At 45.2% G+C, this 27809-nt stretch overlaps 1 protein-coding gene across 1 annotated transcript in view; it reads left to right on the forward strand.

Moving 5' to 3' along the window:
• PTCD3 (pentatricopeptide repeat domain 3) overlaps nucleotides 1–27809 on the forward strand; it is a 181814-nt gene that overhangs the window by 24461 nt on the left and 129544 nt on the right. Inside the window, exons 6-12 of the mRNA XM_069204302.1 lie at nucleotides 5524–5628; nucleotides 6359–6482; nucleotides 8934–9046; nucleotides 14296–14363; nucleotides 18907–18994; nucleotides 19102–19162; nucleotides 20071–20153. Coding sequence (XP_069060403.1) covers nucleotides 5524–5628; nucleotides 6359–6482; nucleotides 8934–9046; nucleotides 14296–14363; nucleotides 18907–18994; nucleotides 19102–19162; nucleotides 20071–20153 — 642 coding nt within the window. The remainder of the gene's footprint in view (nucleotides 1–5523; nucleotides 5629–6358; nucleotides 6483–8933; nucleotides 9047–14295; nucleotides 14364–18906; nucleotides 18995–19101; nucleotides 19163–20070; nucleotides 20154–27809) is intronic.

Here is a 27809-nt window from a genome sequence, read left to right on the forward strand (position 1 = left end):
AGTCCCATTAATTAAGAGTTGCTGTCTGTATTTTTGCATGTTAGGCGGCCAGACAGCTAGTGTGGCTAAATCCACCCCACCCTCAGAAACTAGAGTAGCTTCAGTGTGGACCCTGATTTGCTCTGGGCACACTGTTGATCCCACTTGGAGACTAGCCATACCAGTGTTACCTGGATGGGAGTTTGGAGTGGAACCTTTCTTGGGACAGGCCTTGTCTCCAGTTTGGTGTCCATGCTGTTTACAGCTATGACACCAGGCCTTTTTGGGATCAAAGTTTTTACCCTTGTACCCATTGTTTTGTGAAGAGGCTCTGGGCCCACCCTCCTGTGCAGGTTTTTGGGGGCCTGTAGAAGACTCTTTACTATTTTTAGTTTTGGTTGTCTCATCACCCTTCCCCTGGGGAGTCTTTGTGACCCCTTTCTTTTGGTCACCCCCTGTTGAAGTCTTGGACACCCTTGTCTTGACCCAATGGTCCGCCTTCTTTCCCAATTCTTGGGGAGAAATTGGTCCTAGGTCTACCAGATGCTGATGCAGTTTATCATTGAAACAATTACTTAACAGGTGTTCTTTCACAAATAAATTGTACAGCCCATCATAATTACTTACACCACTGCCTTGAATCCAACCATCTAGTGTTTTCACTGAGTAGTCTACAAAGTCAACCCAGGTCTGGCTCGAGGATTTTTGAGCCCCCCTGAATCTAATCCTATACTCCTCAGTGGAGAATCCAAAGCCCTCAATCAGGGTACCCTTCATGAGGTCATAAGATTCTGCATCTTGTCCAGAGAGTGTGAGGAGTCTATCCCTACACTTTCCTGTGAACATTTCCCAAAGGAGAGCACCCCAGTGAGATCTGTTCACTTTTCTGGTTACACAAGCCCTCTCAAAAGCTGTGAACCATTTGGTGATGTCATCACCATCTTCATATTTAGTTACAATCCCTTTAGGGATTTTCAACATGTCAGGAGAATCTCTGACCCTATTTATGTTGCTGCCACCATTGATGGGTCCTAGGCCCATCTCTTGTCTTTCCCTCTCTATGGCTAGGATCTGTCTTTCCAAAGCCAATCTTTTGGCCATCCTGGCTAACTGGATGTCCTCTTCACTGGGGCTATCCTCAGTGATTTCAGAGGTGTTGGTCTCTCCTGTGAGGGAACCAGCATCTCTGACTATTATTTTAGGAGTCAGGGTTTGAGGGACCCTGTTCTCCCTAGATAGGACTGGTAGGGGGGAATTTTCCTCCAAGTCACTATCCTCTTCCTCTGAGTTGCCACCCTCAGAGGGGTTGGCCTTTTCAAACTCTGCCAAAAGCTCCTGGAGCTGTATTTTGGTAGGTTTGGGGCCCATTGTTATTTTCTTTATTTTACAGAGTGACCTTAGCTCCCTCATCTTAAGATGGAGGTAAGGTGTGGTGTCGAGTTCCACCACAGTCACATCTGTGCTAGACATTTTGCTTCTAAAAGTTGGAATACTTTTTAAGAATCTACAACTGGTTCTAGAATCTAATTCAAACTTTTACAAACTTTTAAACTCTAAAAGAAATGCTAAACAGGATCTAACACAAGGCCCTAGCAGGTCTTTTAAGAATTTAGAAAACTTTTCAAATTGCAAAAATCAATTTCTAATGACAATTTTGGAATTTGTCGTGTGATCAGGTATTGGCTGAGTAGTCCAGCAAATGCAAAAGTCTTGTACCCCACCGCTGATCCACCAATGTAGGAAGTTGGCTCTGTATGTGCTATTTCAAAGTAAGGAATAGCATGCACAGAGTCCAAGGGTTCCCCTTAGAGGTAAAATAGTGGTAAAAATAGATAATACTAATGCTCTATTTTGTGGTAGTGTGGTCGAGCAGTAGGCTTATCCAAGGAGTAGTGTTAAGCATTTGTTGTACATACACATAGACAATAAATGAGGTACACACACTCAGAGACAAATCCAGCCAATAGGTTTTTATATAGAAAAATATATTTTCTTAGTTTATTTTAAGAACCACAGGTTCAAATTCTACATGTAATATCTCATTCGAAAGGTATTGCAGGTAAGTACTTTAGGAACTTCAAATCATCAAAATTGCATGTATACTTTTCAAGTTATTCACAAATAGCTGTTTTAAAAGTGGACACTTAGTGCAATTTTCACAGTTCCTAGGGGAGGTAAGTATTTGTTAGGTTAACCAGGTAAGTAAGACACTTACAGGGCTTAGTTCTTGGTCCAAGGTAGCCCACCGTTGGGGGTTCAGAGCAACCCCAAAGTCACCACACCAGCAGCTCAGGGCCGGTCAGGTGCAGAGTTCAAAGTGGTGCCCAAAACACATAGGCTAGAATGGAGAGAAGGGGGTGCCCCGGTTCCGGTCTGCTTGCAGGTAAGTACCCGCGTCTTCGGAGGGCAGACCAGGGGGGTTTTGTAGGGCACCGGGGGGGACACAAGTCCACACAGAAATTTCACCCTCAGCTGCGCGGGGGCGGCCGGGTGCAGTGTAGAAACAAGCGTCGGGTTTGTAATGGAAGTCAATGGGAGATCTAGGGATCTCTTCAGCGCTGCAGGCAGGCAAGGGGGGGGTTCCTCGGGGAAACCTCCACTTGGTCAAGGGAGAGGGACTCCTGGGGGTCACTCCTCCAGTGAAAGTCCGGTCCTTCAGGTCCTGGGGGCTGCGGGTGCAGGGTCTCTCCCAGGTGTCGGGACTTAGGATTCAAAGAGTCGCGGTCAGGGGAAGCCTCGGGATTCCCTCTGCAGGCGGCGCTGTGGGGGCTCAGGGGGGACAGGTTTTTGTACTCACAGTCTTAGAGTAGTCCTGGGGTCCCTCCTGAGGTGTTGGATCGCCACCAGCCGAGTCGGGGTCGCCGGGTGCAGTGTTGCAAGTCTCACGCTTCTTGCGGGGAGCTTGCAGGGTTCTTTAAAGCTGTTGGAAACAAAGTTGCAGCTTTTCTTGGAGCAGGTCCGCTGTCCTCGGGAGTTTCTTGTCTTTTCGAAGCAGGGGCAGTCCTCAGAGGATGTCGAGGTCGCTGGTCCCTTTGGAAGGCGTCGCTGGAGCAGGATCTTTGGAAGGCAGGAGACAGGCCGGTGAGTTTCTGGAGCCAAGGCAGTTGTCGTCTTCTGGTCTTCCTCTGCAGGGGTTTTCAGCTAGGCAGTCCTTCTTCTTGTAGTTGCAGGAATCTAATTTTCTAGGGTTCAGGGTAGCCCTTAAATACTAAATTTAAGGGCGTGTTTAGGTCTGGGGGGTTAGTAGCCAATGGCTACTAGCCCTGAGGGTGGGTACACCCTCTTTGTGCCTCCTCCCAAGGGGAGGGGGTCACAATCCTAACCCTATTGGGGGAATCCTCCATCTGCAAGATGGAGGATTTCTAAAAGTTAGTCACCTCAGCTCAGGACACCTTAGGGGCTGTCCTGACTGGCCAGTGACTCCTCCTTGTTGCTTTCTTTGTTCCCTCCAGCCTTGCCGCCAAAAGTGGGGGCCGTGGCCGGAGGGGGCGGGCAACTCCACTAAGCTGGAGTGCCCTGCTGGGCTGTGACAAAGGGGTGAGCCTTTGAGGCTCACCGCCAGGTGTTACAGCTCCTGCCTGGGGGAGGTGTTAGCATCTCCACCCAGTGCAGGCTTTGTTACTGGCCTCAGAGTGACAAAGGCACTCTCCCCATGGGGCCAGCAACATGTCTCTGGTGTGGCAGGCTGCTGGAACTAGTCAGCCTACACAGACAGTCGGTTAAGTTTCAGGGGGCACCTCTAAGGTGCCCTCTGTGGTGTATTTTACAATAAAATGTACACTGGCATCAGTGTGCATTTATTGTGCTGAGAAGTTTGATACCAAACTTCCCAGTTTTCAGTGTAGCCATTATGGTGCTGTGGAGTTCGTGTTTGACAGACTCCCAGACCATATACTCTTATGGCTACCCTGCACTTACAATGTCTAAGGTTTTGTTTAGACACTGTAGGGGTACCATGCTCATGCACTGGTACCCTCACCTATGGTATAGTGCACCCTGCCTTAGGGCTGTAAGGCCTGCTAGAGGGGTGGCTTACCTATACTGCATAGGCAGTGAGAGGCTGGCATGGCACCCTGAGGGGAGTGCCATGTCGACTTACTCGTTTTGTCCTCACTAGCACACACAAGCTGGCAAGCAGTGTGTCTGTGCTGAGTGAGAGGTCTCCAGGGTGGCATAAGACATGCTGCAGCCCTTAGAGACCTTCCTTGGCATCAGGGCCCTTGGTACTAGAAGTACCAGTTACAAGGGACTTATCTGGATGCCAGGGTCTGCCAATTGTGGATACAAAAGTACAGGTTAGGGAAAGAACACTGGTGCTGGGGCCTGGTTAGCAGGCCTCAGCACACTTTCAATTGTAAACATAGCATCAGCAAAGGCAAAAAGTCAGGGGGCAACCATGCCAAGGAGGCATTTCCTTACAGTTTGATATTAACTTCCCCTTTTATGGAGCCGATGCACAAGTGCTGTTAAATATTCAAAGAGAAGGTCAGGATAAAGCCTTTTGTTTTTCACTGGCACTTCTCAGATGGCTGGTGGACGAGAGAAACCCTTTAAAAGCTCACCACATCAAAAATGGAGATCATACAGACAAACAAATGCCACAAACAATTGGAATGGTAGTTTATGGCCAAGCTCTCTGGCATCATAGCCATCTCAGGCCCATACAGTAAGAAATATTTGGGTCTTATTGACTGGTTAGTTTTGCACTTTAGAAATACTACATATGTGGATTTTGTCAGTTCACCCTATGTTGGCCTTCTAAGGAAAACACTGCTGCAAGGGCAGTTTTTGGTCTAACAAAATTGGAACACATGCTCGACAAGCTTCATCAGATCCACTGGTTACCTGTCCATAAAAGAGTTGCTATTAAAATAGCATTCCTGAGTCATCACATCTATCATGATTTAAGCTAGAATTCCTACAAATTTTATTTTTTTATTATTTTTATTACAAAATGAACACCTTTTCTGTCCTAGAGTCGGATGCTAACCATCTTTTGATTAAACATTGATTTAACTATTTGTTTTTCAGAGGGCAGACTGGAGGGAATGCCACCTCCTTGGCACTCCAAGAATGAGTGTTCCCTTTGAAAATCTCATACTACACTTGACAAGGGATAAACTGTAGTTAATCTCTTGATAGTTGTGGTGAAATTGCCGTGTGCTGTAATGTAAATGTATTTTGTACAACAAAGAGAACATGCTATGGTGAATATCTGCATTGTATAAATAGCCACATAGATGGATAGAACATACGGATAATCTTCTGAGCTCTCTGACTTTTCTGTTGCTTCTTTACCACAACAAACCCATGATCCAGACTTGGGAATAGGCATAGTATACAGGTGTCAGTGCAGACAAGTCTCTCATCCCTTTAATCTCCTTAATTTCAAAGAGTGTTAAAAGGAACCTGCTGTACAACTTGAAGTGCGTAAAATAAATATTGTGAAAGAATTGATTGATTTATATCTGACTATTTTGTCCTTGATTTTGTTTTCTAAGTGAAAGCTAGTGACCATGCCTAATTTTCTTTTTCCTACTACAGCGCTTGTATTCCTTGTCTAAAGAGTCTGGGCACAATGCAGCCAAGTACATTGTTAACACATACCCTAAATTCTTTCAGAAGGATTTTGCTGAGCCACATATTCCGGTATGTTTGTGTGCATTTTGATTGTGGAGTTTCCAGCTGTTTCATAAATGTTGAACGTTTTCACAGTCTGGTTCTAAAGAAAATTTTGTCAGCCTTTAGGTCCCATTCATGTGTTGTAACCTATTAGATCGATTAGTGGAATGATACTTAATGAAGCAAGCATCTTTTAACTTACAGGCCACAGATGTCTCTTAGGCTCAGCCAATCTGATTTCTCCTATCATCTTATCAAAACTAATTGTCAGCACAAAACTGCTTTGAACAATTTCACTGCAATGGCTTATTTTCAACAACGCATTGAATTAAACATATATGCACTTCGTTATTAGTTCACCTCTTTTGAGGGCTCTGATGTGCATTTCGGTTGTTTACTAGAGTTCTCATTCAGAAAGGTAGCTGATCCCACAATATTTACATTTTTATCTTCACTGTATCTCTTGATATAGTGTGTTTGTGTCTGTTTTTTATTTTGATGAATATGTTGGTACTTTCCCACGTTCATTGTTTATCTTAATTTAGATTTAAATTTTGCTTTCACTATTTCATCCATCCCCTTAGCCAGTAGTACTTGTCACTTGCCTTTGAATTGCACTGTCTGGTGTGGGATTGGGAGATGAGAAAGCTTATCAGTAGGGCAGAGCCACCCAGGTTCTCTTCCCTTAAAAGGTGATTAGTAAATATAAAGTGTACAAAACTTTATTTTTGTTAATCACGAGATACCTTGCTTTCAGTGTCTGATGCCTGAGGATCTTCAGCCTCAGATTGAAGAGGTGAGTGAAGCAGCCCTGAAGGAACGTATACAACTCAGGAGAGTGAAAGATTCAGTGGACATGTTCGACCAGCTTTTGCAAACAGGTGGTTTTTCTTTGTTTCTTGGGAGTTTGCCTTTCAAACTGTGCCTTGATCATTTTTTGAGCTACCTGTTAACATGTGGTTTGCCTTGGAAACCTATGCATGATTTCTGCGTTATTTAACTTTCAGTGCAAATACTTTTAATTTTTAAGAAGTAATGAATGTGTAGTTAGTGAATGCTTTAATGTTAATCTTCGGCCAGTGATAACCAAATATTTATTTATACTTTGGTAGCTGTACATTTCTTTGCATTGAGCAGTTGAAGTGTTTTAAGTTATGAAAGTGTATATGGGAGTGGGGATGACTATTTTTACTTGTTTTTTTTAACAATCTTTCATTTTATCATAGGATAACTGTTTAGAGTTGAGTTTATATTTATTGTTTAGTTTCACATCTTACTTGACATTTGATTACGTTCATCTTTTATTTGTTGATGCATAATGATCATTTTCTGTGCATGCCTTACCTTTCCTTCTAAACTGTATCTTGTTAATGTGAGGTTCTCCTATTTAGGACAACAGAATGCTTTTTTTGTCTAACTATACAGTAAGTAACGCAGATGTGTAGGAATGTGGTGCTTAAACATGTCCAACTGTTAATGCTCTATCCAGGGCCCCTTACTTAGTACACATTTTAATATCTATGATCGTACATCAGGATTGATTTACAACTTTCAACTGGATTTCTCTGTAGTCTAAACTTGTTGCTTTAATATTATGTTGCTCTCCTGTACATCACAGTTGCATGTCTTACTTTTTATTAATATCTCCTAAGAAGGTGTGCAGAAGGTTGTGCCATTTCTGTGCTATAAGGTGTCTTCTTGCCCTATGTAATACCAGACTTTTAGCATTGAGCCATCTGGTAAGTGGTGGGGACTTCAGGGGCTTCCATGACACTTATATGGCTTTCCTTACTAATATCAAACATAGATTTAGGAATCTTGACTCGGCCTTCTACTTTTGTGCATCAAAATAGGTCTAGAACAGTGGTCCCCAGCCTGTGGTCCGGGGACCGCAGTGGGTCAAAAAGCCTCCTCGGGGGGGGGTCCGCAACTGGTCAGAAAATTAAATAATATTAACAGACTATGTCCCCAGCTTTCAGTAATGACTCAATAGGGGGTCCTAGGATTCAAATTATGATTCAATGGGGGTCCCTGGGTTCCAGTAATGATAAAGTGAGGGTCCACGGAAGTTAAAAGGTTGGAAACACTGGTCTAGAATACATGCCTCTGTCCTGCGCAGGCCTGAAAGTCCTAAACGTCTAGATCAGTGGTTCTCAACCAGTGGTGTGGGGACTGCTGGGGGTCTGCGAAGCCTCCTCAAGGGGTCCGTGACAGCTTATAAAATTTAATAATATTAACAGATTAGGTCCCCAGCTTTAAGTAATGACTTATTGGGGGTGGGGGTCCCCTGGATACCAATAATTCAGTGGGGGTCCCTGAGAATGTCCCTTAAAAAGCCAAGTAGAGCATAAAGTTATAAAGGTATGTGAGTTAAAAGAATTGGCACTCAAAATATATGTTTATTATGGAAAGATTGGCTTCTTATCACAAGCTCTTAACTTCCTTTTAGTGTGGTTAATGTAGTTGCATTATTTCATGGCACCAGGGTAGTGTTGCAGTGTGTATCTTAAGTAAACAAACAAATGATGGATGGAATGCTTGAATTAATCTAAGACATTGATAGTTACTCAGGGCTGCATCCAAGTCCTTTGTTACTTTGCACACCTTGCCACCTCAGCTTGGACCCAGCCACATGCAAATTAGTCTTGACGCTGCTCCAGTGGGAACAGTCCAGCCCCAACAATCAGGCCTTCCCTAAACGGCAACACAAGCAACCCAGGACAAGTTTCACCCTAGTTAGTGCTCATCAGCCAGCTTGGGTCCAGTGACAGTGTGCACAGAACCCACATCTGGGCATAGCCGTGCCACCTAAAGTATAGCCATCTAGCCACTGATAATTACTTGGGGCCACACCCCAGTCCATTTTTACTGGAACCAAGCTATAGCTGGCTGATGAGGGCAGAACCAGTCCTAGGTTGCTTGTGTTCGGATTCAGGGAATACCTGGACCGGCAGTTCAGGCTGGACTATTCCCACCGTTGCAGGGTCAGCACTGATTTGCGTACGGCTGAGTCCAAACTGAAGTGTCATGGTGTGCAAAAGAACGATGAAATGGCATCCGGCCAGGGTAATTAACAGTGGCTGAGATAAATGCAAGCACTCCTTCCAACACTTTTTTTCTGTATTGCTGTGTGTATCTGAGCACAACTCCAGTATTATTACTTTCGCATTTATAAACTCCTAAGATGTTACATTGAAATATTTGTTTAGGCAAGTTAACTATCCTTTGGTAGTTTTCTTGTTTTTCGAAGGCTCCTCATAACCTGATCAGTGGATTTGAATGTTTTCCTTAAATATTCACGCTAGCCTAAGTATTTGTACTGTTGCTTTTAGGTACTACATTATCTGTCGGAACTATAAACTGTCTCTTGGATTTAATATGTTTTTATGGAGACAGAGAGCCACCTCGTGGTGACCAACCAGAAGAAACGGAGCCCATAGAGCTGGTAGGCAAATGTTGCTTGTTCTTAATATCTCTGCTAATGGTACGAAACATGCTTATTGTAACTATATGTAGTAAACACATTTTTGTAGACTTGAAGAGAATGCATTTCATACTGACAGCAAGCTGTGTAAACTTCAGTGGAAGGGCAGGGAAACAGATTCCGCAGCAAGTCTCATCCCGTGTTGGGATACCAACGTTCTGCCTCTTTTGATAAGTTAAGGAGGACGGTGGTGGGATGAATAAGGCTGCAGGTTGTGGGCTTTTATCAGGTTTATTGCACATTGTTGGAAATAGCCCGCAGTGCTATGGTTATACCAAATTGCCATATTTATTATACTTGTAAGTCCCTAGTAGAGTACCATATACATAGCGCCTATAAATTAAATTCTACCACTGGTCCTGCAGCACTTATTGTGCCACCCACTTACGTATCCCTCCAAAACATGTCCCAGGCCTGCCAGTGCAGCCTGAATGCAGTGTCATGCTGCCATGTCGAATTGTCATTTGAAAACCCTTGCCAAGCCTTGAACTCCTATTTTATTGCAAATATCACCCCTTAGGTAGGCCCTGGGTAGCCAATAGGGCAGGGTGCTGTGTAATTAAAAGGGCAGACATATGCTTTTAAGTTTTACATGTCCTGCTAGTGAAACCCCCCACTAAATTAGTTTTTCACTAGTGTGAGGCTACCCCTCCAAGAGGATAACATTGGGGATTCTTTATCGCATTCAATAAGTCATAATTCCTAATTGAGAAGATTTAGTGTAAGGAAATGCCTCCTTGGCATGGTTACCCCCTGACTTTTTGCCTTTGCTGATGCTAAGTTTTGATTTGAAAGTGTGCTGAGGCCTGCTAACCAGGCCCCAGCACCAGTGTTCTTTCCCTAACCTGTACTTTTGTTTCCACAATAGGCACACCCTGGCATCCAGGTAAGTCCCTTGTAACTGGTACCCCTGGTACCAAGGGCCCTGATGCCAGGGAAGGTATCTAAGGGACGCAGCATGTCTTATTCCACCCTGGGGACCCCTCACTCAGCACAGACACACTGCTGGCCAGCTTGTGTGTGCTAGTGAGGACAAAACAAGTAAGTCGACATGGCACTCCCCTCAGGGTGCCATGCCAACCTCACACTGCCTATGCAGTATAGATAAGTCACCCCTCTAGCATGCCTTTCAGCCCTAAGGCAGGGTGCACTATACCATAGGTGAGGGCACCAGTGCATGAGCACTGTGCCCCTACAGTGTCTAAGCAAAACCTTAGACATTGTAAGTGCAGGGTAGCCATAAGAGTATATGGTCTGGGAGTCTGTCATGCACGAACTCCACAGCATCATAATGGCTACACTGAAAACTGTGAAGTTTGGTATCAAACTTCTCAGCACAATAAATGCACACTGATGCCAGTGTACATTTTATTGTAACATACACCCCAGAGGGCACCTTAGAGGTGCCCCCTGAAACCTTAACCGACTATCCGTGTAGGCTGACTGGTTTTAGCAGCCTTCCACACTAGAGACATGTTGCTGGCCACATGGGGAGAGTGCCTTTGCCACTCTGTGGCTATTAACAAAGCCTGTACTAGGTGGAGGTGCTTCACACCTCCCCCTGCAGGAACTGTAACACCTGGCGGTGAGCCTCAAAGGCTCACCCCCTTTGTTACAGCACCACAGGGCACTCCAGCTATTGGAGTTGCCCGCCCCCTCCGGCCACGGCCCCACTTTTGGCGGCAAGGCCGGAGGAGATAATGTGAAAAACAAGGAGGAGTCACTGGCCAGTCAGGACAGCCCCTATGGTGTCCTGAGCTGAGGTGACTCTGACTTTTAGAAATCCTCCATCTTGCAGATGGAGGATTCCCCCAATAGGGATAGGAATGTGACCCCCTCCCCTTGGGAGGAGGCACAAAGAGGGTGTACCCACCCTTAGGGCTAGTAGCCATTGGCTACTAACCCCCCAGACCTAAACACGCCCTTAAATTTAGTATTTAAGGGCTCCCCAGAACCTAGGAACTCAGATTCCTGCAACCTAAGAAGAAAAGGACTGCTAAGCTGAAAAACCCTGCAGAGAAGACGGAGACACCAACTGCTTTGGCCCCAGCTCTACCGGCCTGTCTCCCCCCCCCTCTAAAGACACTGCTCCAGCGACGCTTTCCCCAGGGACCAGCGACCTCTGAATCCCCAGAGGGGCCCTGCTCTAGAAGGACCAAGAACTCCTGAGGACAGCGGCTCTATTCACCCAAGACTGCAACTTTGTAACAAAGGAGCAACTTTAAAACAACTGGCGTTTCCCGCCGGAAGCGTGAGACTTGACACTCTGCACCCGACACCCCCGGCTCGACTTGTGGAGAACAATCACTTCAGTGAGGACTCCCCGGCGACTGCGAGACCGTGAGTAGCCAGAGTTGCCCCCTGTGAGCCCCCACAGCGACGCCTGCAGAGGGAATCCCGAGGCTCCCCCTGACTGCGACTGCGACTGCCTGCTTCTCAGATCCCGACGCCTGGTAAAGACTCTGCACCCACAGTCCCCAGGACCTGAAGGATCGGAACTCCAGTGCAGGAGTGACCCCCAGGAGGCCCTCTCCCTTGCCCAGGTGGTGGCTACCCCGAGGAGTCCCCCCCCCTTGCCTGCCTGCATCGCTGAAGAGACCCCTTGGTCTCCCATTTATTTCAATTGGAAACCCGACGTGTGTTTGCACACTGCACCCGGCCGCCCCGTGCTGCTGAGGGTGTACTTTCTGTGCTAACTTGTGTCCCCCCCCGGTGCCCTAAAAAAAAACCCTGGTCTGCCCTCCGAAGACGCGGGTACTTACCTGCTGGCAGACTGGAACCGGGGCACCCCCTTCTCCATTGAAGCCTATGCGTTTTGGGCACCACTTTGACCTCTGCACCTGACCGGCCCTGAGCTGCTGGTGTGGTAACTTTGGGGTTGCTCTGAACCCCCAACGGTGGGCTACCTTGGACCCAAACTTGAACCCCGTAGGTGGTTTACTTACCTGCAAAAACTAACAAACTCTTACTCCCCCAGGAACTGTGAAAATTGCACTGTCTAGTTTTAAAATAGCTATATGTGATTTAAGTGAAAACTGTATATGCTATTTTGCTAATTCAAAGTTCCTAAAGTACCTACCTGCAATACCTTTCATTTGAAGTATTACATGTAAATCTTGAACCTGTGGTTCTTAAAATAAACTAAGAAAATATATTTTTCTATACAAGAACCTATTGGCCTGGAATTGTCTCTGAGTGTGTGTTCCTCATTTATTGCTTGTGTACGTACAACAAATGCTTAACACTACTCCTTTGATAAGCCTACTGCTCGACCACACTACCACAAAATAGAGCATTAGTATTATCTCTTTTTGCCACTATCTTACGTCTAAGGGGAACCCTTGGACCCTGTGCATACTATTCCTTACTTTGAAATAGCACATACAGAGCCAACTTCCTACATGTAGTTATGTCATGTTTGGTACCTATGGAAATGCAATGATAAACCCTCTTTAATGGTAAAGTCAGATTTTTCGTTAACGTTTTGAAAATTGCACTTTTAGAAAGTTGGCTTTTTCCTGCCCTAAATGGGCCATCAACTGGCACAAAGGGGATGGGTGGAGCTGAGCACAGCTCCAATTCAACCTGAAAAGGCTGTGTCCTGTCTCCTCACAATAGGCTTAACAACCCTGCATTGTCACTACAGCCAGCTTGGAGCCAGGAAATTCCAAGACCCACTTTCCAGTTTACTACTGGACCTGTGGAAGGACTCTCAGAGGACTGTCTGCTGCTGTGACTTGCTGTGCACTTTGCCAGACTGCTGCTGTACCTGTAAGGACTGCTTTTCTGCTTGGAGCCCGCCTTGAACCTTTAGAGGCCAGCCCTGCATATTCACCTACACCCAGGACTTCCAGAAGTTACCAGTGCTAGTTTGCTGGCCTCTTGTTCAGAGCCACAGGGATATTACAGACTCCCACCATCTTCAGCAACACAAAAGAGTGATGGACGGAATGCTGAAACGTTTCAAACAATCACCTCCAGTCACAGATCTGGGATTAATCCATCATTCTTTTGCTCACTATGCCACCCTGGTTTGGACACAGCCATATGCAAATCAGTCTGGACCCTGTTCCTGTGACTGGGGGTGAGTGTTTGGAAAGTTTCAGCACTCTGTCCATCCTTCTTTTGTGTTGCTCAAACCCCACCATCTTTAACCCACACCTGGACCCAGCCTGAGTGAGTTCTGAACCTCCAAGAGGTCTCCATCCATTCCTGGGCCCTCGGTTGTGGTGCTAAAGCTGCCAAGATGGACGTTTGGGCTTGAGCAACATTTGGCCAAAAGGTGTTCTGACTGAGAGGAGGAGACCGGGACCAAACTTCTCGCCTTTCTGCCTGAGGAGCATCGCCGGTTGGTTTGACTTTGCGGCTTCTCTAGCTACATTCTTCTCCGCAGCAGCAAATCCATTTTAGTTGTCCCTTGCCAAAGGGGTATCCAACTTTGTGGAACTGTCATGGGCTACAGTTATCTGCTTCATACTGCTGGAGGTTTTTGACTTTCATTTTGGCGACTAAGTCCGAAGGTAAAAATCTTCATGATGGCTAGCTGATGACAACGCTCCCTCCTCGGACACTCCTGCACTCCTGCTGAATGTCTACCTTCTCAGACATTTTCTCTTCAATTTTTTTTTACGTCCGAAGGTAAGGCCCAATCCACTTCTTGTATCCGAACCATGCCCCATCCCAGTTGACCTTAACTTTTGACTTTGCCCAGATGTCCGCGGTTGGCGCTTTTCTCTTTTAGGTGCTGTTTTGAACCTTTAAACATTAAAAAAATCCGAACTCTGGTTCTACTGATTGGATTTGTGTCATTCTGGTGTCAAATAATTTATTAAAATGTACTCTATTGTTCTAAAAAAATATTTTTTTATTTTTATTTTTTTCTTGTGTTGTGTTTTCACTTTATTCCTGTTTGTGTGATGCATACATACTTTTCACATTGCCTCTAAGTGAAGCCTTGCTGCTTTTTGTGCCAAGCTACCCAGGGTTAAGCACAGGTTTATTTAGTAACTTTTTGTGGTTCACCCTGCAAGGGATTGTGCTGTTGCTTGAGCAGTGCTCAGACCCCTTTCAACCAACAGCCCAATTTCTTGCACCTATGCGTTGAGATAATACCTCCTTAAAAGTCCAAACCTCTGTTGCTTTTTTAAATAATATTTAAAGTGCCTGCCATCCTTACTGCTCCTCCAGAAATTGCTGCAAATATTTTTCAGGAAGAAGCAAATCATAAGAAGCGGTCTGGACCACTTCGACGAGCTGCAGATTCATTTGGCGTGTGGAGGTATTGGACTTTTTCATGAAACATCTGCATGAAGAATACTTATGATTTGTCTATACGTTTAGCCCAGTTAGTATAACTACAGGGAGTGCAGAATTATTAGGCAAGTTGTATTTTTGAGGATTAATTTTATTATTGAACAACAGCCATGTTCTCAATGAACCCAAAAAACTCATTAATATCAAAGCTGAATATTTTTGGAAGTAGTTTTTAGTTTGTTTTTAGTTTTAGCTATGTTAGGGGGATATCTGTGTGTGCAGGTGACTATTACTGTGCATAATTATTAGGCAACTTAACAAAAAAAAAATATATACCCATTTCAATTATTTATTATTACCAGTGAAACCAATATAACATCTCAACATTCACAAATATACATTTCTGACATTCAAAAACAAAACAAAAACAAATCAGTGACCAATATAGCCACCTTTCTTTGCAAGGACACTCAAAAGCCTGCCATCCATGGATTCTGTCAGTGTTTTGATCTGTTCACCATCAACATTGCGTGCAGCAGCAACCACAGCCTCCCAGACACTGTTCAGAGAGGTGTACTGTTTTCCCTCCTTGTAAATCTCACATTTGATGATGGACCACAGGTTCTCAATGGGGTTCAGATCAGGTGAACAAGGAGGCCATGTCATTAGATTTCCTTCTTTTATACCCTTTCTTGCCAGCCACGCTGTGGAGTACTTGGACGCGTGTGATGGAGCATTGTCCTGCATGAAAATCATGTTTTTCTTGAAGGATGCAGACTTCTTCCTGTACCACTGCTTGAAGAAGGTGTCTTCCAGGAACTGGCAATAGGACTGGGAGTTGAGCTTGACTCCATCCTCAACCCGAAAAGGCCCCACAAGCTCATCTTTGATAATACCAGCCCAAACCAGTTCTCCACCTCCACCTTGCTGGCGTCTGAGTCGGACTGGGGCTCTCTGCCCTTTACCAATCCAGCCACGGGCCCATCCATCTGGCCCATCAAGACTCACTCATTTCATCAGTCCATAAAACCTTAGAAAATCAGTCTTGAGATATTTCTTGGCCCAGTCTTGACGTTTCAGCTTGTGTGTCTTGTTCAGTGGTGGTCGTCTTTCAGCCTTTCTTACCTTGGCCATGTCTCTGAGTATTGCACACCTTGTGCTTTTGGGCACTCCAGTGATGTTGCAGCTCTGAAATATGGCCAAACTGGTGGCAAGTGGCATCGTGGCAGCTGCACGCTTGACTTTTCTCAGTTCATGGGCAGTTATTTTGCGCCTTGGTTTTTCCACACGCTTCTTGCGACCCTGTTGACTATTTTGAATGAAACGCTTGATTGTTCGATGATCACGCTTCAGAAGCTTTGCAATTTTAAGAGTGCTGCATCCCTCTGCAAGATATCTCACTATTTTTGACTTTTCGGAGCCTGTCAAGTCCTTCTTTTGACCCATTTTGCCAAAGGAAAGGAAGTTGCCTAATAATTATGCACACCTGATATAGGGTGTTGATGTCATTAGACCACACCCCTTCTCATTACAGAGATGCACATCACCTAATATGCTTAATTGGTAGTAGGCTTTCGAGCCTATACAGCTTGGAGTAAGACAACATGCATAAAGAGGATGATGTGGTCAAAATACTCATTTGCCTAATAATTCTGCACTCCCTGTAATTAGCTATGTCTTTCCCTTTTGTTTTTGTTTTGTGAAATCTCTGAACTCCCAACCTCCTTTAGAACATCTTTTTACATTCTCTAAGGAATACCACAACCTTTATTCCTGCCAGTCCTGCAAAATAGCATTCAAACGCCAAAGAGTGCTTTTCAAGACAACTAAAATAAACAGATACATTAACAAAGCTAATGTTGATGGAGGAGGGCATCCCACTACTACTCCAAAATTATGACCAACAAACAGGAACTGATCTTCTAGGGTTAGGGAATGACGGCATCTAGAAATGTATATGTTTTTCGAAGCCCAATTGCTAGGAAGATAATTGCCATGGTTTTGAAATCTGACGGACATCCTTCAGGCAGCAGGCATGTGCCCCTAGGCTAAAATTATGCTAATACCACAGTCTGCCTTCACTTAGCGTGGGTTTATGGAGCAGTAGCCACTCTCACTCTAGCAGGTGCACTGCAGGTGTCATCCTGGTGTGGGAGTACAACTCTGATTTTGAACAGTAGGACCAAAAGCAGTATGAAGTGCATCCCCTGGACCTACGTGATAGTCGAACTCACTGAAGAAAAAAAAACAGGGTGGTCCAGGAAATGTTAAGGTAGAATGATAAGGTAGAAAAGCGCAACTTCACCGAACCATGTAAGGTATTTTCATCCAAAACATTGGGTGCAGATTTCAGTTGGTCCAATGTTAGAAATTTCTTTCAGACATTTAGCTGTGGCCATGGAAAATATGACTAACCTAATCATAGATTTGGATTTCAGGCTCAACAAGGCCTGCAATCGAACATGATGGTGCGTATTTTGATCAATAAACTGGGCATCTCGATGGGCACCTTCAAAGTAAATGCTTCTTATTTGATATACTTTGAACACAAATACAGGAAACCAATACCAAGAAATTATTAAAAGCATCACCTAAGGACTTTGCTAGATGCAAAAATGCACCAGGCTAGTTGTGATTGATTAAAATATCTTATTTGTGCTCGGTGTTTGGTACCACTGAACCCCAGGTCTTTGATCCAACACTATCTTCAGTTAATGCAGGTGAGGAGGGCTCCCTATTTTCCAAGCAATATAGCAATAGTTAGATTGGATTCAGCAAGTGAAACTAATTTTAAAAGCTGGTGTTTCAAGCATAGCCAGTGATTTGCTGCTGGGCACAATGTAACAATTGCCTAGAAATAGTAATTCGACAGCTCTTTTTAAAATTAGAAATATTGAAAGGTAGCTGCGATGCAGAAGCACAAAACTCTTGTTCGAAGGCCTTCTGATACTAGCATCCCATTGGCTAAAATTGGGTTTGGACAAGTTGCATGCCGCCAGTATGAAAAGGATCTCCTGGGCAACCCTAAGGGGCATAAATAGCATATTGTACCGACAAAATTAGTTAGTTACTACCTTATTTAGGCATGTTTATATGTGCCAATCTTGATAGTGTGCAACTGCTACTAGTGTGGCATTGTTGGTTACAGGAAGACCTATATGCCTGATTGCAGGGATGTGATTCCAGTATAACCTTCTTGGGAAGAGTTGGGTGTGATGTGTAAGGTTCTGCATGTGGTCTTTTCATGTTGCAGCGACCTTGACACTGCTGTTGTATGTGCCAGTGTTTATAAAGGTATGTTAGAATAATAGAGCACAATTTATACAATATTCCTGATAGAACAATTGCTGATTGGTGGGTGTGCTACCACTCATTGGTAGCAGTGGTATTTCAATCTATGGTATCAAATAACACCACAAGTAAGAGGCCCATGGGGTTTACCCAGAAGCCGCGCTTAGTGGGCTCAGGTGGTAAGCCTAGTCCAACCAAGGGTCTTCCTGAGGAAATTAGTTTTAACCATCGTCTCAGTGGCGTTTCTGCAGCAGGAGTTGCAAGTCTGATGCATCAGAACTGATGGATGTCATGCTGTGTAGCAGAGCCAGAGCCACGCAGCCAAATAGCCCCTGTTGCTCGGTGACACAAGAAATTCAGTTTCACTGAGCTAATCTGAAAATTTAAGTTGACAATTTAAGGGAAGGAAACTGCCTACCGCCAGTAACTTCATTTTTGAGAGAGTGGTTGGAGAACAGGTAGGATGCCATGGATACCATTGACAAAGTACTGTCTGTAGAGAAAATTTAAACTACCATCTTGTGCAGCAGTGTACACGGTTTCGCAAATGGGCACGTTCCATTAATATGAAAAGCGGGTGGAATATGCCCTCAGCCGAGAACCCCAGTTATGGGTGAAAAGGTTGGAACCCTTCACTCCAGCACCAGTATCCCAACAACCCATGCTTGACCTCAGTCTTCCCATCCAATTACATGGCGAAGGCACTCTTAGGGGCTCTCATATTGACCACTGTATTGGAGGTAAAACATGACGCTTTTCAGAAACAAACAGTCCAGCAGCGAAGCACAGGTTTTCAGAGCCAGCCTGTGTTCAGTATATTAGAACAGAACGTGGTAGTTAGCCTCAAAAGACCCTCCCTGTGCTTCAGAATTTGAGCACAATGTCCAGTGAAGATTCTTCTGTGGGTGATATAGTCAAGTTTTTGTTTTCCTGTGCTATGTGGATAGTGGCCTTGGTGTGGTGAGAGCGGGATCTAGGAGGCTTAGGGAGTGCAGTTCTTCCATTGATATAGAATAACATGACGATTTAAATCCCTTATTGAAATGAACTGTAAAAGATAGGGACTGTCATTGTAGAAGTAATTGGCTAGAGTAGGAATAAAATGGTCAAGATAACATTCATTCACCAACCTATAATCTGATTGGTAGTTTTACAATAATAATAAAGACAAATATTATGGGATTATGTTTTAAGTAGGCGCATATTACTGGTGTTTCATTCGAAGATGTTTCCTTTTTTGCACACCAAAATTGATGTTTTTGTTTCATGGAGTTTAGGGAGAACAACAATGCTGAGAGGATATTTAGTCTAATGCCTGAAAAAAATGCGTCCTCCTTTTGCACGATGATCAGAGGGATGGTGAAGGTAAATACACATTCTGGAATTCATATTCACATTCAGAATAGGAGTTCTCATTCTTTGTCTGCTGTGGTCATTCTTCATCTAATTGGATGTTCTTCTTCCTTCTCCAGTATGGTGCCTACAGTAAGGCTTTCAGCATGTACACAGAACTGCAGAACCACAGGCTGACTGGTGAGCATTCGACATACTGATTCTAATCAGAATGAGACCGGCTGAAGGAATAATGTGCTGTTACCTACACAAATTCATGAAGAACAGATGATTGACAGATAGCTGAACAATGCAAACATTCTCCCCGGTCCCAAAGAGCTGGGTATAATCCATCTTCCTTTTTTTTTTTTTTTTTTTTTTTTTTTTTTATATACCCATCACGCCACCCCAGTTTGGACCCAGCCATATGCAAATCAGTCTTGACCCTGTTCCCCATGGGAACAGTCCAGCCCGAACTGCCAAACCAGGTCCTCCCTGGACGGGAAATATGCATCCTGGGACCGGTTTCGGGGCATCTCCCCATACCAGCCAGGCTAGCTTGAATCCAGTGACGCAGTGAGCACGAAATCCACATCTGGGCACAGCCTTCCCACTTAGGGCGACAAAAACAAGAAACAGGCCAGCCTGAACTGCCAATCCAGGTCCTCCTGGGCCAGAAACAAACATCCTTGGATGGATTAAACCCACAGCTGTGACTGTTCTTTTTGCTGTTACCTACACAAATGGCAGTGAGGATTGCGTGAGGGTACAGACCTCACCTGAATCATGGCAGTGGAGTGCAAACTGTCTATTGAGAATAGATTATTTGTGGTTGTCTGAGGAGGTCTGGCTGAGAACCTTGGCTGTCTGAACATCTCAACAGCATTGGGACAAAAGGGGAAATTTCAGTTCCACAAATCCATTAATTGCTAATTGGTATAATAGTCTAGAGGAAGAGATAATGTATGTATGGCGTGCTATGTAATTGCTTGTCTGTGTGGTTTACTTGTGATAGAAAGGGATTAGACAGTGATGTAAAAGTGTGTGAGAATTGCTTGGAAATAGTTTGTTATAGATTGTAGTTGAAAGATTTTGTCTCTTTGTTCTAGCTGACGTGTATTCTTTCAATGCACTGATAACAGCAGCTCCAGACGTCAGGGACACATACATTGAGAAATGGGATCTAATGCAGGTAAGGTAAAAAATAAAAATCTTGTGTCTTGCAAATTCCATGTCAGAAGTTTTAAGCTCTGTAGGTCCTATGAGCAACTAGTACTGATTAACGGATGGGATAGTTTGGCATCTTTGATAAAAAATGAAACCATGACTAAACCTAAAAAATAAATAAAGCAGAGCTTTCTCACTAAGAGGCATCCAGAGAGCGGTATGTCCTTCAGTGATATATGTGAAATCCTAACAAGGACAAAGATGGAGTCTTAGTCTATAGAAGTGATCTTCAAAGGTTTTAATGTATTTCCCCCACACCACTCCCGCTAATTTCAGTGGGGCCCGTCAACATGAAAAACTTATTTTTGCACAAGTATTTTTTGAAGACGTTGAATATTGCAACAGAACTAACTAAATTTAGTGAAGCTGGCAGGCACAACATCTAACAGAGAAAAATGATACGCAGTTTCCTTACAAAAAACAAATGAAAAGTAAAACATAAGAAACCATACTTTTCACGTAAGATTGCAGACATTTTAAATAATAGTCCAAACCTAGTGCCCTTGTTAATTTTTCCTTCTGGTAAGTATTTTGTGAAATTAAACATTTAGTAAGCAAGGTACCTAAATATTTGAGGGGGATTTAAAGAGTGTCCAGGAAACTTTGACTAAAATTGATTTTCATTGTTGCTTTTTATTTTGTCACTTAATCTTAACTACTTTGCAGTTAGCATGTTATTTTAGCCATAATAACTTAACTGCTGATATTTTGAGGCCACGCTTACTGTGCAAAAAGCAAAACTTAAAGTCCCAAAACGCAAGACGTTGCTGGGTAAAGATATGCTAAAGGCATAGGTCTTTTGTCAGCAATTAGTATATTTGACATTTCAAACATTGCAGTTACATTCAGTTGTTCCTGTTAATATTACAAATACCTGATTGCCATAGTGCTATTGAGGGACATTTCACCCTGAAATGTTCCACAGTGTGATCCATCACCACACCTAAGGGCATGAGGCATTGGTTGTAATTAGGAGAGTATCCTTGTACATGCACACCCCTCGACCTTGCAAAGTGATGTCATCAATGATGTAATTCCAGATGTCATCAGTGATCTCAATGATGTCATAGAACATATCATGAGTGATGTAATAGTGAGGTTCATAATCCGTATATAGCAAGGGTGCAAACTATAGTCACTTAAGATAAAAAATAATTGGTGAATTTCAGGTATATTTTAACTCTGAAGAGGCACATTTAAGCAATATTATGACCTAACAATAATGTCACATTAACCTTAGTTTTTTTGGCTGTTAATTTCTATGGTTTTTAAAGTTAAGTAAGATTCCTAAAATATATATAGTTTAAATTTGAGGGAAGTCCCAATAACTAGGATCAGGGTAACCCTTCCCTGCTTCCTTATACTTTATTTGTTATCATTTATGTAAAGAAATGGCTCCCTGTTGCAGTTACCCCCCACTTTTTGCCTGATACTGATGCTGACTTGACTGATAAGTGTGCTGGGACCCTGCTAACCAGGCCCCAGCACCAGTGTTCTTTCACCTAAAATGTACCATTGTCTCCACAATTGGCACAACCCTGGCACCCAGGTAAGTCCCTTGTAACTGGTACCAAGGGCCCTGATGCCAGGGAAGGTCTCTAAGTGCTGCAGCATGTCTTATGCCACCCTAGGGACCCCTCACTCAGCACAGACACACTGCTTGCCAGCTTGTGTGTGCTAGTGGGGAGAAAATGACTAAGTCGACATGGCACTCCCCTCAGGGTGCCATGCCAACCTCACACTGCCTGTGGCATAGGTAAGTCACCCCTCTAGCAGGCCTTACAGCCCTAACACAGGGTGCACTATACCACAGGTGAGGGCATAGGTGCATGAACACTATGCCCCTACAGTGTCTAAGCAAAACCTTAGACATTGTAAGTGCAGGGTAGCCATAAGAGAATATGGTCTGGGAGTCTGTCAAAAACGAACTCCACAGCTCCATAATGGCTACACTGAATACTGGAAAGTTTGGTACCAAACTTCTCAGAATAATAAACCCACATTGATTCCAGTGTTGGATTTATTAAAAATTGCACACAGAGGGCATCTTAGAGATACCCCCTGTATTTTACCCAATTGTTCAGTGCAGGACTGACTGGTCTGTGCCAGCCTGCTGCTGCGAGACGAGTTTCTGACCCCATGCGGTGAGAGCCTTTGTGCTCTCTGAGGACAGAAACAAAGCCTGCTCTGGGTGGAGGTGCTATACACCTCCCCCCTGCAGGAACTGTAACACCTAGCAGTGAGCTTGAAAGGCTCAAGCTTCGTGTTACAATGCCCCAGGGCACTCCAGCTAGTGGAGATGCCCGCCCCCTGGACCCAGCCCCCACTTTTGACGGCAAGTCCAGGAGAGATAATGAGAAAAACAAGGAGGAGTCACTGGCCAGTCAGGACAGCCCCTAAGGTGTCCTGAGCTGAGGTGACTCTGACTTTTAGAAATCCTCCATCTTGCAGATGGAGGATTCCCCCAATAGGATTAGGGATGTGCCCCCTTCCCCTCAGGGAGGAGGCACAAGGAGGGTGTAGCCACCCTCAAGGACAGTAGCCAACCTCCCAGACCTAAACACACCCCTAAATTCAGTATTTAGGGGCTCTCCAGAACCTAGGAAATTAGATTCCTGCAACTACAAGAAGAAGAGGACTGCTGAGCTGAAAAACCCCTGCAGAAGAAGAAAGAAGACACCAACTGCTTTGGCCCCAGTCCTACCGCCCTATCTCCTGCCTTCTAAAGAAACCTGCTCCAGCGACGCTTTCCCCAGGACCAGCGACCTCTGAATCCTCAGAGGACTGCCCTGCTTCAAGAGGAACAAGAAACTCCTGAGGACAGCGGCCCTGTTCCAAAAAGACTGCAACTTTGTTTCAGAGGAGCAGATTTAAAGACCCCTGCAATCCCCGCAAGAAGCGTGAGACTTGCAACACTGCACCCGGCGACCCCGACTCGACTGGTGGAGAAACAACGCTACAGGGAGGACCCTCCAGCGATTCCAAGACTGTGAGTAACCAAAGTTGTCCCCCCTGAGCCCCCACAGCGACGCCTGCAGAGGGAATCCCGAGGCTCCCCCTGACCGCGACTGCCTGACTCTGAAATCCCGACGCCTGGAAAAGACCCTGCACCCGCAGCCCCCAGGACCTGAAGGATCGGAACTCCAGTGCAGGAGTGACCCCCAGGAGGCCCTCTCCCTTGCCCAGGTGGTGGCTACCCCGAGGAGCCCCCCCCTTGCCTGCCTGCACCGCTGAAGAGACCCCTTGGTCTCTCATTGAAAACCATTACAAACCCGACGCGTGTTTGCACACTGCACCCGGCCGCCCCCGCGCTGCTGAGGGTGTACTTTTTGTGTGGACTTGTGTCCCCCCCGGTGCCCTACAAAACCCCCCTGGTCTGCCCTCCGAAGACGCGGGTACTTACCTGCTGGCAGACTGGAACCGGGGCACCCCCTTACCTCCATTGAAGCCTATGTGTTTTGGGCACCTCTTTGACCTCTGCACCTGACTGGCCCTGAGCTGCTGGTGTGGTAACTTTGGGGTTGCTCTGAACCCCCAACGGTGGGCTACCTTGGACCCAAATCTGAACCCTGTAGGTGGGTTACTTACCTGCAAGAACTAACAATACTTTACCTCCCCCAGGAACTGTGAAAATTGCAGTGTCCACTTTCAAAACAGCTATTTGTGTTTTATGTGAAAAGTATAGATGCTACTGTAATTATTCAAAGTTCCTAAAGTACTTACCTGCAATACCTTTCAAATGAGATATTACATGTAGAATTTGAACCTGTGGTTCTTAAAATAAACTAAGAAAATATATTTTTCTATACAAAAACCTATTGGCTGGAATTGTCTCGGAGTGTGTGTTTTCTCATTTATTGCCTGTGTGTATGTACAACAAATGCTTAACACTACTCCTTTGATAAGCCTACTGCTCGACGACACTACCACAAAATAGAGCATTAGTATTATCTCTTTTTGCCACTATCTTACCTCTAAGGGGAACCCTTGGACTCTGTGCATGCTATTCCTTACTTTGAAATAGCACATACAGAGCCAACTTCCTACATTGGTGGATCAGCGGTGGGGTACAAGACTTTGCATTTGCTGGACTACTCAGCCAATACCTGATCAGACGACAAAGTCCAAAAATTGTCATTAGAAATTGATTTTTGCAATTTGAACTATTTTTCTAAATTTTTAAAAGTCCTGCTAGGGCCTTGTGTTAGTCCCCGTTAGCATTTCTTTTAGAGTTTAAAAGTTTTGTGAAAGTTTGAATTAGAACCTAGAACTAGTTTTAGATTCTTAAAAAGTATTCCAACTTTTAGAAGCATAATGTCTAGTGCAGAGATGAATGTGGAGGAACTCGACCTCACACCTTACCTCCATCTTAAGATGAGGGAGCTAAGGTCACTCTGCAAAATAAAGAAAATCGCAATGGGCCCCAGACCTTCCAAACTACAGCTTCAGGAGCTTTTGGCAGAGTTTGAAAGAGCCAACCCCTCTGAGGATGGCAACACAGAGGATGAAGATAGTGACTTGGAGGAAAATTCCCACCTACCAGTCCTAACTAGGGAGAACAGGGCCACTCCAGCCCTGTCTCCAAATATAATAGTCAGAGATGCTGCTTCCCTCACAGGAGGGACCAACATCTCTGAAATCACTGAGGATAACCCCAGTGAAGAGGACATCCAGTTAGCCAGGATGGCCAAAAGATTGGCTTTGGAAAGACAGATCCTAGCCATAGAAAGGGAAAGACAAGAGATGGGCCTAGGACCCATCAATGGTGGCAGCAACATAACTAGGGTCAGAGATTCTGCTGACATGTTAAAAATCTCTAAAGGGATTGTGACTAAATATGAAGAAGGTGATGACATCACCAAATGGTTCACAGCTTTTGAGAGGGCTTGTGCAACCAGAAAAGTAAACAGATCTCACTAGGGTGCTCTCCTTTGGGAAATGTTCACTGGAAAGTGTAGGGATAGACTCCTCACACTCTCTGGAAAAGATGCAGAATCTTATGACCTCATGAAGGGTACCCTGATTGAGGGGTTTGGATTCTCCACTGAGGAGTACAGGATTAGGTTCAGGGGGGCTCAAAAATCCTCGAGCCAGACCTGGGTTGATTTTGTAGACTACTCAGTGAAAACACTGGATGGTTGGGTAACTGGAAATGAAGTGCATGACTATGTTGGGCTTTATAATTTGTTTATGAAAGAACACATTTTAAGTAACTGCTTCAATGAAAAGTTGCATCAGTATCTGGTAGACCTAGGTCCAATTTCTCCCCAAGAATTGGGAAAGAAGGCAGACCACTGGGTCAAGACTAGGGTAACCAAAACTTCCACTGGGGGTGACCAAAAGAAAGGGGTTACAAAGCCTCCCCAGGAGAAAGTGGGTGACACTAGAAATAAAGAAAAAGAGTCCTCTATAGGCCCCCAAAAACCAGACCAGGTGGGTGGGCCCCAAGACACAACCCAAAACAAAGGTGGGTACCAGGGTAAGAACTGGGATGCCACTAAGGCATGGTGCCATAACTGTAGACAGACAGGGCACCACACCAAGGACACTTCTTGTCCCAAAAACAAACCCCTTAGCAAAATCCCAGGGGTGACCAGTGTAGCCATTGGGGATGACTCATCAGATGAGGAGGTCTTCATAGCCTTCAACTGGAAAAAGGGCCCAACAGGTGAGTTGGAGATTCCAGAGGGAAGTAGACACTTCCACCACCTACTGGTGAATGGAATCCCAGCCACTGCCCTGAGAGACACACGTGTGCCAGTCACACTATTGTGCATGACAGGCTGGTGTTCTCAAACCAGTACATCCCAGGTGAGATGGCCAGAGTAAGAGTTAGCCCAGACAGGGTTACTGATAGGCCTGTGGCTTTTGTGCCCATAGAAGTAGGTGGGACTTTTAGCTGGAGAAGGGTGGTAGTCAGTACAGACCTCCCCCTTGATTGTCTCCTTGGAAATGACTGCCCAGAGGTTAGTCAGAGCCAAAGAGAGGAACTGGTCCAGTGCCAGACCTCTCCCAAGGATTCTGGAGGTCCTGCAGTAACTGCAAGCAGGCCCCAGAAAAAAAGAAAGGAAAACAGAGTAGGAAAGGTGGACAACCTTTAGCCAAGGTTCCAGCAAGCCAAGGAGATTCTGCTCCAGAAGGGGAGAACTCCAAAAATGGCACTGGTAAAGTCCAACCTGACCCACAAGAAGTCCTGGCTAGTCAGGCAACTGTTAAACCTGAGTGGGTGGCTCCTCAGCTAACAGAAGAAAGAGTGGAAGAAGAGTGTTTACTACAAGATGTGGTAACCCCCCACTCTAATACAGCAGACTGGCACCCTGAACCCAAAGAAGCCTGTAACTTAGCCCCTTCCCTTGTAGGTGAAGAGCTAAAGGTGTGGTTCTGGGCACTGACAGCTGTCAGTGGCCTCTGCTGGGTGTTAGCCTTTATGGCTGCACTATCCTTGGCATGGTGGTCTGACCCCATGCCAAATAGCAAGTTAGGCCCCCTGACCCTGTTGGTCATAGTGGGGTTACTCCAGCTCTGGGTAACCTCTTTGGGTACGCTGGGGGTTACCCTGGCTAAGATAAGATTAGCAGAGGTGGATACCTCTAACCCCAAAATAGAGAGACTGGGTGAAGACATTAAAAGCACAGACAAGAGGCAGTTCAGACTAGGTCCTATCACTGTGGAAGTGGGTCAGTTCCCCAGGGGGAATGACCTAAACAGGAGGATGTAAGGCAGAGTAGGCCCTGCAACAAACCAGCCTATTTCCTCTACTCTTCCTCGCCTGACAGCCTAGGAAGACTCTCCCAGCTTTGGCTGAGTCTCCTGGCCTGTGGGCTGGGGGGGGGGGGGGGGGGCTTGTGTAAAGAAATGGCTCCCTGTTGCAGTTACCCCCCACTTTTTGCCTGATACTGATGCTGACTTGACTGAGAAGTGTGCTGGGACCCTGCTAACCAGGCCCCAGCACCAGTGTTCTTTCACCTAAAATGTACAGTTGTCTCCACAATTGGCACAACCCTGGCACCCAGGTAAGTCCCTTGTAACTGGTACCCCTGGTACCAAGGGCCCTGATGCCAGGGAAGGTCTCTAAGGGCTGCAGCATGTCTTATGCCACCCTAGGGACCCCTCACTCAGCACAGACACACTGCTTGCCAGCTTGTGTGTGCTAGTGGGGAGAAAATGAGTAAGTCGACATGGCACTCCCCTCAGGGTGCCATGCCAACCTCACACTGCCTGTGGCATAGGTAAGTCACCCCTCTAGCAGGCCTTACAGCCATAAGGCAGGGTGCACTATACCACAGGTGAGGGCATAGGTGCATGAGCACTATGCCCCTACAGTGTCTAAGCAAAACCTTAGACATTGTAAGTGCAGGGTAGCCATAAGAGAATATGGTCTGGGAGTCTGTCAAAAACGAACTCCACAGCTCCATAATGGCTACACTGAATACTGGGAAGTTTGGTATCAAACTTCTCAGAATAATAAACCCACACTGATTCCAGTGTTGGATTTATTAAAAAATGCACACAGAGGGCATCTTAGAGATACCCCCTGTATTTTACCCAATTGTTCAGTGCAGGACTGACTGGTCTGTGCCAGCCTGCTGCTGCGAGACGAGTTTCTGACCCCATGCGGTGA

Source organism: Pleurodeles waltl, chromosome 1_2, assembly GCF_031143425.1.
Source record: "Pleurodeles waltl isolate 20211129_DDA chromosome 1_2, aPleWal1.hap1.20221129, whole genome shotgun sequence".
Lineage (NCBI taxonomy): Eukaryota > Metazoa > Chordata > Amphibia > Caudata > Salamandridae > Pleurodeles > Pleurodeles waltl.